Here is a 15,222-nt window from a genome sequence, read left to right on the forward strand (position 1 = left end):
GCACTGTGAGCAGGTGCCAGGTCGTGCTGAAAAATGAAATTTTCATCTCCATAAAGCTTTTCAGCAGATGGAAGCATGAAGTGCTCCAAAATCTCCTGATAGCTAGCTGCATTGACCCTGCCCTTGATAAAACACAGTGGACCAACACCAGCAGCTGACACGGCACCCCAGACCATCACTGACTGTGGGTACTTGACACTGGACTTCTGGCATTTTGGCATTTCCTTCTCCCCAGTCTTCCTCCAGACTCTGGCACCTTGATTTCCGAATGACATGCAAAATTTGCTTTCATCCGAAAAAAGTACTTTGGACCACTGAGCAACAGTCCAGTGCTGCTTCTCTGTAGCCCAGGTCAGGCGCTTCTGCCGCTGTTTCTGGTTCAAAAGTGGCTTGACGTGTGGAATGCGGCACCTGTAGCCCATTTCCTGCACACGCCTGTGCACGGTGGCTCTGGATGTTTCTACTCCAGACTCAGTCCACTGCTTCCGCAGGTCCCCCAAGGTCTGGAATCGGCCCTTCTCCACAATCTTCCTCAGGGTCCGGTCACCTCTTCTCGTTGTGCAGCGTTTTCTGCCACACTGTTTCCTTCCCACAGACTTCCCACTGAGGTGCCTTGATACAGCACTCTGGGAACAGCCTATTCGTTCAGAAATTTCTTTCTGTGTCTTACCCTCTTGCTTGAGGGTGTCAATAGTGGCCTTCTGGACAGCAGTCAGGTCGGCAGTCTTACCCATGATTGGGGTTTTGAGTGATGAACCAGGCTGGGAGTTTTAAAGGCCTCAGGAATCTTTTGCAGGTGTTTAGAGTTAACTCGTTGATTCAGATGATTAGGTTCATAGCTCGTTTAGAGACCCTTTTAATGATATGCTAATTTTGTGAGATAGGAATTTTGGGTTTTCATGAGCTGTATGCCAAAATCATCCGTATTAAGACAATAAAAGACCTGAAATATTTCAGTTAGTGTGCAATGAATCTAAAATATATGAATGTTAAATTTTCATCATGACATTATGGAAAATAATGAACTTTATCACAATATGCTAATATTTTGAGAAGGACCTGTACCTTCTGACTGATGACCAATACCGTTCATTTAGATGTGTATTAAGTTTAGCTACAGTCTCTTCGCTGTCGGTTTATGAGAATGCTTCCAACAAGTTTTGTTTACATCAGGCTGTTATAGGCTACAAATGGTGAAAAGAACATACACACAAATACCAAACACTCTTCAGGGTTAAACACATATTCATGTCAAAATATTTGAAATATTCAAATTACCAAAGTTTTTTGTCCTTTTTCATCCACTTTAGGCCTAAATACGCAAGTTCACAATGAATTTATGTCAGATGATTTAAGAGTGGTCACTGGTCCAGATTAAACTATGGAACTTGCCTAAAATAATTTATACCCCTGGCATATTTAACTTTGAAGTAATGTTTTACCAACATATTTCCTCTGACTTGATTCAAAATAACCAGCCAGAGTTCCGACATGAATCTGATAGAGAATTTGTTGATGGAGCAAAAGCTTACGGTGATGGGGGGCAAAACAAACAGCTGGGCAAAATAGTTGAGATTTTTAACATCTCTCCTCTTACCCAATGTGACCTGTGAGAAAATGTATTATTTTTATGTGTTTAACTTGTATTTAGAAAGTTTTTCTATCTGAACGTAGGAGCAGAAGCAGAAAACAGAAACACACAAATACCCCAGTACCTCAGAGGAGCAGCTCAACAGTTATCTTAATGCACAAAAAGCTTTTATTCCGTGTTTTCTTTTAACTGATATATCACTCTAAATTGCCCTTAGATGTATGAATGAGTGTGTGCATGGTTGTTTGTGTGTTGCCCTGTGATGGACTGGCAACCTGTCCAGGGTGTACCCCGCCTCCCGCCCGTAGACTGCTGGAGATAGGCACCACCTGCCCTGCGACCCACTATGGAATAAGCGGTAGAAAATGAATGACTGACTGACGACCCATGATGATCCCTTCACTCTCCACAATCATCAGCATCTTGGTAACTAAGTTCTAAAGCAGGTCTGGACATAAAGACAGTGAAAATCTATCCTACTATCTAAATATATTATTAGCAAACAGAGTTTGAATACATGGCTCTTGAAATATTAAAGCCTGCCAAGTATTGCAATTGCACTTTTGCAAGGGAAAAAATTGATTTAACTTCATGAAGCATGGGTGTGATTTAGCATAAACCTGTCTAGATCGGTATGTACACATTTTATATATTATTTCCAAAGAAGAGGCATAATAAGAGAAAAAAGTTATGTACATTTTAAGTGTTAAATATGTGCTATGTTATGTAACACTGTCAGATGATGAGAACAGAGGGGATACATTAGTTTTGAAGCTGAAATGTTTTTCACTTGTGATTACAGCAGCTCAGCACTTTTCATGGTTTTGGTTGTCATTGCTTTCTATAGTCAGAAAGGCCATTTCAGCATTTGGTCTATTTTAAGCTATAATGTTGTAAATTTGGACTGGGACGTGTCCAGGGTGTACCCCGCCTCTCACCCAGTGACGGAGAGAGGCACCAGCTCCCTGTTAGCATTGTATTCCTGAAATAAGCTAGCTTACATCAGGCAAGGCTTACAGGTTTTGTTCAGCTTGGTTGATTACATGGAAAGATCTTATAGTTTTAAAAAATATTCAATAAATTACTGTAAGCAAAAACATTTCAGTTTCTTGCATTAATGCATTTAGAAACAATGCTTTTAAATTTCTGAGATGTGGTCTTTCACCAAATTTTTCACTGTCAGCATCACAATCTTTTTATAAATTAAAACCTTTACATTTTCATTGTACAAACGTCAAAGCATTGTAGTTTTTAAACAAGTAACTGTATTCCCAGGCATACTAGAAAACTAGACAGTAATACATGCACAAATTGTAAATAAAGATGACATTTGCATGTAAAATTACATTAATACATTATACATTATTGCATGTATAGTACATACATGATTGCATATATCACCTGTGCTGTGATATATGCAATAATGTAAAATACCCCAGTACCTCAAAGGAGCAGCTCAACAGTTATCTTAATGCACAAAAAGCTTTTATCCCGTGTTTTGTTTTAACTGATATAATTTGAAATGTATGCCTACATAATTCTAAATAATATTAGTGATGTGGCAATCAAATTCAAAAAGAGAATGGAAAAGTATTAATTAATTATAATGAATAAGTCAGGTGGTTGTTCTGATTCTCTTTAAAGTATTTAATTTTTTCTGACAAAATATTTGTTTTACAAAATACATCAACTTGTTTATTTACAAATCAAAATTACCTGTTAATCATACAAATGTAACATGATAACACATGGGACTGATCAGTTGTAAAGACATTATGCCAAAGATACTATACTTATGTGCTGATAAATACAAAATAAAAATAATGCGATAGATCCACGTTTATCACTCAGCTGCATTTTTCAACAAACACCTGAATGTAAATGGAGGTAGTTGGATTTACATGTGCGGAAACATCTGTGCACATTAGGACACGTGTAGATGTCACAGCATGGTGATTTCGCTGGGTGGCAGAGTGTGCCTCTTTTCTCTCACGGACATCATGTTTTCTACCTGCATGGCAATAACTCGACACAGCTCCAGGCCCTGTGGAGAAAAACAGTCAACCTTGAAGCACTGAGAGTCAAACACCACAATTCACCCAATCAGCTGCCTACAACCATACCTGCTCCAACTGCAGCTGAATGACCCGCTGTGTGTTCATGTCCCCCACAGTTAGGTCCACATATGGGTAACTGGTTCCAGCGCCGGGCCTCTGGGTGCGGCTAGACTGCACCTCTACTATAGGGACCGCTGCCATCAGCTCCTGCAGCACAGAAGTCAGACTTTACAGCGCAGAAGAGCGAAAAGCTTTTCTCCCAGGCTCACGTTAATGATGACATGAGCCAATCACACACTGATGACTGTTTGTGTGTGTGTGTGTCCACATGTGCGTGGTTCTTACATGTGTATTTTTGTGCAGGAAGTGGAGACCTCGTGGGTTGACAGCAAGAATGCAAGGAGCATAGAAGGTAGTGGAGCTGCTGCTGTGGATGTAGAAGAACGAGGAACCAAACATGGGGAACGCACTGACCAGGCCTGCATTCACACAGACAGAACGTAACAAAAGTGAACAAAAACATTACTATATACTTACATACATACTTTGTAACTGAAGTTGATAAGGATTTCCTGGTTTTGTTATCACACACAACTAGAAGACAAAATACCTTAACAAAATACAAAAGAGAAAAAGTGGAGATGAGTGTGAGAATCTCTACAGTTTTAGGACAAACCTCACATGACTACATACACAATAGATATTTTTACATAAAAATTAAACAGCTTAGGATACACAAAAACATTCTTCTTCTTTGCAGAGTTGTTTTAAATCAGCCTCAGCAAAGGGCTGAGTATCAATGGCCTGTTGGAGGTCATGCCACCGGATCTCAATTTTATTTAAGTTCAAACTTTGAGTAGGACACAAAAAAAAAACTTCACTGTATTCATCAGTTCATTACTTGCTGAATAGGTGTGTGTGCTGGTGTTTTTTATTTTTATCACTGTCCTGCTGCATAATTGAAAGGGGTTTGAGGTTGAAGGTCGACAACTGAGGCCTGGACATTCTCCTTCAGGAATTTCCGCTGAAGAACATAATTCATGGTTCCATCAATTACGCCAAGGGGTCCAGTACAGAAGCAGCCACACTTGCCCAGGTTACCACACAACCACCAGCCTTTTTGATTTAGTTTTTCTTTACATCCTGTTAGTTTTACATTGGTAAGATACACAACTTCCAACAAGCTCCACTGTTTGCTCATATTGTGGGTCACTGCACTCCCTCAGCCAACCTTATGTTGCCAGACAGGTCCTATTTAAGAGAATTCCAGATTGTACAGGTTTGCCAGTAATCAGGCCTGGGTGTAGTTAGTGAAATTTAACTGAAAATGTGTTGAATGAACTATGTGAAAACAGTATGTGCTTATTTTGAGCAGGGATCTTACCAAGAAACTGTGCCCTGGCCTGGTGCGGACTTAGAGGCTGTACTTGCTGCATGTGCTGCGTCGCCATGGTAACCCACTGCTGTGGAGGCTGCTTTTTGAAGAGAGGTGCGGGGATGTACTCTGATAGCTCGTGTCTTGAGGGCAGAGGATGAGAAAAACAGCGTCAGATAAACAGAGGTCTGCTTCGCCCTGTGATTTCTGACATTGCTCAAAAATTATTCTGCTCTATGTCAGGTAGTGATAAAACAGTGGGCATAAAGAAAACAGACATGCCATTTAAACACAATAACTGAGCCTGCGTAGGCTACTGTACTGAACTCCTCCAAGTGTAGTAAAGTCTCAATTTATCACCTTAGTAATATTCAAAAACACAAGGAGAAACTCTCATTTTATTTTATTACTGGAGAAAAGTTTACAAAAGACTTTAGGCTGGGTGAAAGATCTAAAGGGGGGCAAAATGAATAGCCACATCACCCTTTTTTAGATTTTTAGATGATAAATAATCTTTCTATCCCCTTTACATCTATGCACTGATTTGTATTGGTCTATCACATAAAATCCGAACAAAATACATTCAAGTTTGTGGTTATAACTGAAAAAATGTGAAAAAAACTGACTGGATATCAATACTTTAGCAAGGCACTCTGCGCTTTAATGTAAAAGGATGCACTGGTGTATATTTTGTCCTAAAAATGTTCCCTTACAGCTTCTTCCCGACATATTTTGTCTTGTTGCTTAATTCCCTTATTGCATAAATGCCTAAACTCATAAACTCAGCAACCATAAAAAGCTGAACGAACTAATTGAACTAACTAAAATATACAAACTAACTGAATAAGCTTAAATAACTCTCTTGTTGCTCAAGCTTTCTCACATGCTGGGAGTGTAGATGATGTCCTTGGCTCTATGCTGCAAAGCAGCCAGCTTGGAGATTTGGTGGAACTGTTGATTGCTCACTTTTCCATGTGAGAGAACATTGAGTAGACCTTTACGATAGTCCGGAAGGATCTGAAAATTATTCAAAAAAGCTGAGTTATACACACAAACAAATAAACAAACAAAGCGTTTCCAATGAGAGAAAAATTCTTGTCAGTACCTGGTTATACTGCATGGCGACACAGAGCTCGTTCTCAAACCTGAGCGGCTGAGTCCAGACAACTCGCCGGAACCAGACACTGTAGCCGGAGTCGACTGACTCGGCCTCAGTGGCTACATCCAGGATATACTCGTTCTTGTTCAGGGGACGCACATTCTGACCTGAGCATACATAGTTACGCAGAAATCAGTTTGTTTCTTCTTATATTTATGGATATTCATTTCAGGAGGGATTTCTCAATTTAGTTACAGCCTAAAACCAGTAAAAACACCAACAGACATACTCTAAAATGTCCCAAAAAACAGTATCATCCATCTGTTATCACATGGAGATACTCAACAATGCAACAAGCTTATAGTTTGTTTTGGAAATAAAAGATTAAAAGCTTAGTCCAAACAGGCGAAGAACATAATACAGACAAGCTAAATGAAAATGAGGAACAAGTTTTTTGTTTTGTGTGTGTCTTTAAATACTCTATTAAAAAGGAGGTGAAATTCTGTTAAGAGTATAATCCACGAATACCCTAATTAAATTGAATTAGATAATTACTTGGTCCTGGACACTAAAGCAAACAAGCTTGCCTGAGAAGACCCAAGAGCAAAGTGGACATCTGCTCTCTTAAAAAACTACAATCTTATTGCATTTCCTGAAAATCGTATTACTTTAAACCTTTATCCTATTTGCATTGGATAGTTATTTACATAAGAGCATAAATAGCTGAACAACATTGGGAAAATGTGAAATAGTTAAATATTGCATAGACAATATCCACTGAAATTACCAACATTTTACTCCCTCCTCTTTTTTTTTTTCCATTGTCACGACCCATGATGGGCTGCACGGTGGCGCAGTTGGTAGCACTGTTGCCTTGCAGCATGTTCTCCTTGTGCATGCGTGGGTTCTCACCAGGTACTCTGGCTTCCTCCCACAGTCCAAAGACATGCCTGTTAGGTTAATTGGTCATTCTAAATTGCCCTTAGGTGTATGAATGAGTGTGTGCATGGTTGTTTGTGTGTTGCCCTGTGATGGACTGGCAACCTATCCAGGGTGTACCCTGCCTCTCGCCCGTTGACTGCTGGAGATAGGCACCTGCTGCCCCGCGACCCACTATGGAATAAGCGGTAGAAAATGAATGACTGACTGACAACCCATGATGATCCCTTCACTCTCCACGATCATCAGCATCTTGGTAACTAAGTTCTAAAGCAGGTCTGGACATAAAGACAGTGAAAATCTATCCTACTATCTAAATATATTATTAGCAAACAGAGTTTGAATACATGGCTCCTGAAATATTAAAGCCTACCAAGTATTGCAATTGCACTTTTGCAAGGGAAAAAATAGATTTAACTTCATGAAGCATGGGTGTGATTTAGCATAAACCTGTCTAGATCGGTATGTACACATTTTATATATTATTTCCAAAGAAGAGGCATAATAAGAGAAAAAAGTTATGTACATTTTAAGTGTTAAATATGTGCTATGTTATGTAACACTGTCAGATGATGAGAACAGAGGGGATACATTAGTTTTGAAGCTGAAATGTTTTTCACTTGTGATTACAGCAGCTCAGCACTTTTCATGGTTTTGGTTGTCATTGCTTTCTATAGTCAGAAAGGCCATTTCAGCATTTGGTCTATTTTAAGCTATAATGTTGTAAATTTGGACTGGGACGTGTCCAGGGTGTACCCCGCCTCTCACCCAGTGACGGAGAGAGGCACCAGCTCCCTGTTAGCATTGTATTCCTGAAATAAGCTAGCTTACATCAGGCAAGGCTTACAGGTTTTGTTCAGCTTGGTTGATTACATGGAAAGATCTTATAGTTTTAAAAAATATTCAATAAATTACTGTAAGCAAAAACATTTCAGTTTCTTGCATTAATGCATTTAGAAACAATGCTTTTAAATTTCTGAGATGTGGTCTTTCACCAAATTTTTCACTGTCAGTATCACAATCTTTTTATAAATTAAAACGTTTATATTTTCATTGTACAAACGTCAAAGCATTGTAGTTTTTAAACAAGTAACTGTATTCCCAAGCATATTAGAAAACTAGACAGTAATACATGCACAAATTGTAAATAAAGATGACATTTGCATGTAAAATTACATAAATACATTATACATTATTGCATGTATAGTACATACATGATTGCATATATCACCTGTGCTGTGATATATGCAATAATGACCAAAAGTTATAATAGTAAAATGTCTTTGTTCTTTGCTTCCAAAGAGTCAGTATTTACAGTGATATATTAAAGTGGTTCTTATTAATATCAATCAAACTTTCGAAAGCCCCGACACAATTTTCATTTGATGTTTTCACGAACTGTTTTATTCAGTATCTTGACATTTAAAGAGGATTTTGATACACGGCTTCAATCATAAGGATTAAAAATCGTTCTCTATACACAAAAACGCAGTTACCAACATGTTTCCTCTGACTGGCAGTAATAATAATGTTTTGAAGCGGCCCAGCCAGAATCGTGAATCCTTGAATCTGACAGAGACTCTAAGGAGGGAGCCAAAGATTAGGGGGATGCAAGAAGGTCTTTCAACCTCAAAGACTTGGAGCTCATTCCCAGAAATAAATTTTCAAAATACCAGTGGAAACATGCAAACAGCTGGTCAGCAGTTATAGGAGGGTTTTGATCGCTGTAATGCCATTAAAGATATTTCAATTGGTTATTGAGAAGGGTAAAAATAATTTTACACAGGACATTTTTAATGATATGTAAATAAAAAGGTTAAATATTCTTTTTACTCATTTTACATTGTTGTATTATATGTTTATAGATGACTGTCCTATTTCCTATCAGAAACATCTTGGTTAAAGGAAAATCATTTTAAATCAAAGGTGTATGAATAATTTTGAGCTTAATTATATGTGTTTATTATATGTGACTTTGCCCACCTCTGTTGGTGACTAAAAATATGGCATATTCTTCCATGGCCTCCAGTGTGTGCAATCCCATCTCATAGCACAACTCCTCGATTACCTCCAGGGAAACCTGAAAAACAACAGAGCCAACACAGATACATCAGCCAATCACAGCCTCCTCACACTTATGCGCCCCACTGATCACCAACTGCTGAGTACTTACAGTACACGTTTTGATTTTCACATGGCGATCAATGCCTCCAGGGAAGAGAAACAGCTGACGCTTTGAGCTGCGTCCCGCCTGGGAAAACACAGTCAAACATTCACCCGGTATAAGTAATATGCAAAAAATTAATCACTTTTTAGAACTCTATAATCTTAACACTATAGGTTAAAAGTGGCTGTCTTAGGGTCTAATGCTTTGTGTAAATTAAATGTTCCTATCTTAACAATTAACACACCTTTCTTTGTCCTTCTTTCCAGTCATTTTCACGTTCATTTGGTTTGCTAATAAAACTTTTCCAAACAGTTTCCAAGCCTACATTTAGGCAAAATTAAAATGAAGAGTCAGTTTTTGATGCCCTAAGAAAATGTCAATTTGTTTGCTAATATTCCTTGAAATATTTTCCATTAAAAAAAGACATCATCCACCAAAAATGCTCAATAATTGGTATTTTAATTGGGTTTACAGACAATAAGCAAAAAACTAAAAACAAAAAAACAGCAAACAGCAAAAGTAAATCTTCTATTAATTGTCCAATAGAATAAAACAAATCTAACTGTATGTTTATTCAAAACAGTAAGATAATTTTTGATCCTAAGATCCCTCTAAACCACCTTTTCAAGATTATACATGTGCAGTATATGAAGGAAAATGTCCATGGGTCATAGAAATAAAAAAATCAATGTGATTTTCTTCAAAGAAAAATGAAAATTTCTCATATGGGCTTACTGTCTAGTATCTTCCCCTTTAGTAGGTGTTGTATAATTTTCATGCAATACAACATTTGATGCAAATTTCCCTCCTACAGTGAACATCTTAAAATGCACAATCTGTTTTCTATCCCCGACAGTCATTCTGATCAATCAAATCTGGGCCTTTTTATAAGCCTATATTTATTATTTCTACGCCATTCCTTCATGTATTAACAATGAGCACTGAAAGTCTCAGCTAAACATTTAATTTCCAATTTAACACAAATTCTGATACTGCAGAATTCATAGTTTAATTTAAATCTGGAAGGTGCACAATAACAGAAGCAGTAAAGAACCCTCCCCCCAAACATAATACTCCCACTGCCATGCCTCACTGAGTTTATGTCTGTCCTGGAAATACTTAAACATGCTTGAATTTTAATGTGGGGTTTTCAAGGTTTAAAATCCATGAATTTTGGATAAATGGCTAAAACTGGCTAAAAACTGTAATTATTGATAATATGTTGTTATATGTACAGTAGGCTGCACAATTATTTGCAGTCCTGGTAAAGATAATGAATTAATAAATAAATAATTAAATAAATAAATAAGCTAGTGGCTTAAACATGCCCATATCTACAGCATGGGCAATAATTACAAAGTCGAAAACAGCCTGAACTGTTTTCACTCTGTATGCAACTTTTTTCTATAAAGGATTTCACAGCTTTTTGCTTATTAGCTGATAAATTAATGGAGGCACCAACCATCATTGCTTTCAGCTCCATGTTGTTGGGTGGAACAATCCGACCGCCGTACAGAAATGTCTTCTTCAGATTCTGCTCACATGCTTTAGCTATGCCTAAAAAAATAGATATTTCATACTGATTGCAACATTTACAGCATATTCCTACTTGGCATTAGTGTGTGTGTGGTTGTTACCTTGATACTGTGCTCCTGCACTGCGAGAAGCCTGCTGCAGGTATTTTAGCAGGAAAGGCTTGAGGACTTCAGAGCAGCGATGGTAGGCAGTCAGAATGTACAGCAGCCTCCAGCCTCGTTGGCAACTATCTCTGCAGAGCACAAGTGAACACAGAGCTACTCAGGATCACTGAAGTAAAGACCAAAGAGCCGGGCACTGAGGGTTTGTGTGCGGCCAGCTGACTTACGGTTTGGAGCTGGTGTTGGCAGTAAGCTGTTTGAGGAGCTGGCAGTAAGATTCATCCCTCATCAAGGTGAATTCTCCAATGAGCTGAGGGGAGCACACGAATAATATCACAGAAGACAACAAGAGTTTAGCTGGAGCTTTGGAGCTTACTCCTGTGAAATAATAGTATCAACATTTGCCGTCTAATACAATATGAATTTTTATTCTGTAGCTTAAGAATTGTAGCGTAAAGTGAAACTACCAAAATGTGTGGAACATTCTTCCCTAATGAACACTCGGTTACATCCAGCAGAACAGAGAGAAAATTTTTGGTTTATTATTCAATCCTTTCCGAGTTTTCAGTTTAGCAAGTGTCACACAAATATTACATTAGACAAAAGTTATTATCATTGACATACACTCACTGGCCACTTTATTAGGTACACCTGTCCAACTGCTCATTAACGCAAATTTCTAATAAGCCAATCACATGGCAGCAACTCAATGGATTCAGACATGTAGACATGGTCAAGACAATCGGCTGCAGTTCAAACCGAGCATTAGAATAGGGAAGAAAGGTGATTTAAGTGACTTTGAACGTGGCATGGTTGTTGGTGCCACACGGCCTGGTCTGAGTATTTCAGAAACTGCTGATCTATTGGGATTTTCATGCACTACCGTCTCTAGGGTTTACAGAGAATGGTCCGAAAAAGAGAAAATATCCAGTGAGCGGCAGTTCTGTGGGCATAAATGCCTTGTTGATGCCCGAGGTCAGAGGAGAATGGCCAGACTGGTTTGAGCTGATAGAAACTCAAATACCCACTTGTTACAACCAAGTCATGCAGAAGAGAATCTCTGAACGCACAACATGTCGAACCTTGAGGCGGATGGGCTACAGCAGCAGAAGACCACAGCGAGTGCCACTCCTGTCAGCTAAGAACAGGAAACTGAGGCTACAATTTGCACAGGCTCACGAAAATTGGACAATAGAAGATTGGAAAAATGTTACCTGGTCTGATTAGTCTTGATTTCTGTTACGACATTTGGATGGTAGGGTCAGAATTTGGCGTCAAAAACATGAAAGCATGGATCCATCCTGCCTTGTATCAACGGTTCAGGCTGCTGGTGGTGGTGTGGGGGATATTTTCTTGGCACACTTTGGGCCCCTTAGTACCAACTGAGCATCGTGTCAATACCACAGCCTACCTGAGAATTGTTGCTGACCATGTACATCCCTTTATGACCACAGTGTACCCATCTTCTGATGGTTACTTCCAGCAGGATATCACACCATGTCATAAAGCACAAATCATCTCAGACTGGTTTCTTGAACATGACAATGAGTTCACTGGACTCAAATGGCCTACACAGTCACCAGATCTCAATCCAATAGAGCACCTTTGGGATGTGGTGGAACGGGAGATTCGCATCATGGATGTGCAGCCGACAAATCTGCAGCATCTGTGTGATGCTATCATGTCAATATGGACCAAACTCTCTCAGGAATGTTTCCAGTACCTTGTTGAATTTATGCCACAAAGGAATAGGCAATTCTGAAGGCAAAAGGGGGTCAAACCCGGTACTAGCAAAGTGTACCTAATAAAGTGGCCGGTGAATGTAATTAGATGCAGTGTGTAGTGTTTAGGGTGTTTAAACTTACATAAGGAAAGAAAACTGAGGGAAGATATTTTTACTTCTCAGTCCCATTCTGGTTCTGTTTTAGTACCTTTATCTTTAGATTAAGGCCCTTTTAACACTAGAGACTGTCCCACAACAGTACAGATTGCCCAGAAACGTGATGCTCTGTGCTGGGTTTTGTTAAGATTTCCTGGGGTGCAGTGGTCTTCCTAGTAGGGGTCTGTGATACATATCATTTTCAATAATATTAAAGTTCTTATTTTACTGATAGAGCTGGGGTATTATTGAATATATTCCACACTTTGCAAAAACTGCACAAAAAGTAAAAAAAGCAGGAAACACATGTAATGGAAATTCTTTTATTAAGTGTTCTAAAGTGTTCCAAAGTGTATGACCTTTAGGTTACTTCTCTCCTCAGAACATCTGTGTTAGAGGAGGAAGCTGTAAAAGCCAGTATCAGACATTTAATGGTTAAAACACATCCTGGAGGGTTGTGTCTCAGGAAGAGCAGATGGTCCGCTCATAAATGACTTTGTTACCTCTGACCCGAGGAGGGTCTAGGGCCATAAAGCACAAACTCTTTTAAGTTGAGGTAACACCCACATACTCTTTAAATACTGTGTGTAAATGTTGATCGGGGCTCTGCTTCACTGACCAAGCCCAGTGACAGGGTCTTCAAACACTGAATGCCTTTGAATAAAACATATAAAGACAAAGTCCGGTCTTCGTCTTTTAATGAGTTAATTTCTCTCCCACTTTGATAAGAAAATTCCACTACACACACCAGAATGGATAAAATACAAACTTTTGTACAATAAGTGAGCTGTTGCTGAGCTCTGTTTGGAAAAAAAGATAACAGTGTTGCAGTTGTCATCTTCTTCAAAGACTGTGGCAAGACCCGGGTCTAAATTTCTGATGCAGAGGTGGTTTGGCTTCAAGAAGGAGGATGTCAGGGAAATCAAACAATCTGCTAGTGGTTACTGTGAAAATCAGCAACACGGGAAACCAGTTTCATCTTCTAAAATAACTCCCAAACTAACCTAATCCTTATCCAGCATTACTGCAAACAGTAAGGATGGAAACATCCTGCTTTCTGGACAAGCCCACAGGTGAGAATATTGCGCTAAGCCTGAATGAAACGCTGCCCCACCGATGGCTACTAGAAGACCACACGTTTCATGACAACAGACAGAAGAGCGCTTCGGATAAACAACTTTGAATATGTTACTGTCAGTGAGTTTGCAGCTGCTGTTTTTGATCCAGTCACTTTAAAGTTGATTACACTACTAGCTGCACATTCTCCACAAAAATTAACTATTTATTTTATGTTTTGGTTTGCAGTTCCAAAAATTCCTGCTAAGAAAATGAACCAAACATACCCAGAATATAAATTACAGTTCTAATAGTTTTTCACTCCTGTTAACATTGCATATATCACAACATGGCGCTTTTTGTAAAGGTTTCGGATTAAGAAAACCATGTTTGATTGACCTAAAAACAAGTATATTTTGTTAAATCAACCAAGTAGTAAGTAAGTAAAACTTACTATTTATAGCACTATATAAACCAGAAAGCACAAGTAAGGTGCAAAACAATTGAAAAATAAGTTTTATCTTAATTGCATAATGCATTAATGGCAAAAATCAAATACCTTGAACCTTTGACTGAATAAAACAGTTGCTACAAATTGCTGAACTGACATTTACCTCTGAAAAATGTAGGTTATTCAAAGATCAAGGAAATATTTAAAAAAAAGTTTTTTTGTAATAGAGAAAATATGAAAAAGAATTGTGATATACATTTTTTGTAATATTTAACAACCCTTTTCCCCATTCAGCGTGAGCAGAAGATTTCCCAGACTGTTTTGAGCATGTCTAAAAGAATGGTGTAGTGATTCATTAATGTAATGATAGCATATACGGTAGCAGCGATATAATTACATGACACATAATGAGAGGGGACCAAATCTGAGGGAGGACTGGTCACGCTGGCAGTGCCCCAAGTATTCTATTCTAGTGATCTTGGCACCCCCTGACACTTCAATGACAGCAGCAGCTTCTCAGGAACGAGCAACCCTCAATCTCCACATCCAGGTTCTTTGAACAATGGGATTATGATGCTCCTGACTCCCAGTAGCAAAGGGCTTCTACCCAGAAAGAAACAACCCACACCTCTAAATTGCACATGTACAGTACATCATACCTTTAATAAAGTGACAGTATATTTACCTTAAGGAATGTGCTGACCATTTCTTGTTCTGTTGAACCCCTCGATGGAGAATCACCCATGAAACGCATGATGCCTACAGATATTACAACAGTATACACACATAAAGAAATAAAATAAATAAAAATAAAACACAAAGTCACAATTCATCCACATTTCAAAGCATGTTAAGCAGCTGTCAAATGATATTGAATACATTTTATTTAGGAAGCCAAAAGTTTTCTTCTTGGACCTTATAATCTGTAAAAGCTGTTCCGGGTCATTCTCGGTTGAATTTAAGTTTCATAC

General features: G+C 38.6%; 1 protein-coding gene across 1 annotated transcript in view; it reads right to left on the reverse strand.

Moving 5' to 3' along the window:
• Window positions 1-3,223: 3,223 nt before the first annotated feature.
• Window positions 3,224-15,222, reverse strand: part of myo15ab (myosin XVAb) — an 81,519-nt gene continuing 69,520 nt past the window's right edge. The window contains exons 64-75 of the mRNA XM_047366872.1: window positions 14,937-15,010; window positions 11,093-11,175; window positions 10,866-10,996; window positions 10,691-10,785; window positions 9,235-9,312; window positions 9,045-9,141; window positions 6,129-6,289; window positions 5,907-6,040; window positions 5,033-5,166; window positions 3,994-4,127; window positions 3,715-3,855; window positions 3,224-3,635 (exon numbers count right to left, since the gene is read on the reverse strand). Coding sequence (XP_047222828.1) covers window positions 3,534-3,635; window positions 3,715-3,855; window positions 3,994-4,127; window positions 5,033-5,166; window positions 5,907-6,040; window positions 6,129-6,289; window positions 9,045-9,141; window positions 9,235-9,312; window positions 10,691-10,785; window positions 10,866-10,996; window positions 11,093-11,175; window positions 14,937-15,010 — 1,364 coding nt within the window. The 3' untranslated portion in view covers window positions 3,224-3,533. The remainder of the gene's footprint in view (window positions 3,636-3,714; window positions 3,856-3,993; window positions 4,128-5,032; window positions 5,167-5,906; window positions 6,041-6,128; window positions 6,290-9,044; window positions 9,142-9,234; window positions 9,313-10,690; window positions 10,786-10,865; window positions 10,997-11,092; window positions 11,176-14,936; window positions 15,011-15,222) is intronic.

Source organism: Girardinichthys multiradiatus, chromosome 5, assembly GCF_021462225.1.
Source record: "Girardinichthys multiradiatus isolate DD_20200921_A chromosome 5, DD_fGirMul_XY1, whole genome shotgun sequence".
NCBI classification, from domain to species: Eukaryota; Metazoa; Chordata; class Actinopteri; order Cyprinodontiformes; family Goodeidae; genus Girardinichthys; species Girardinichthys multiradiatus.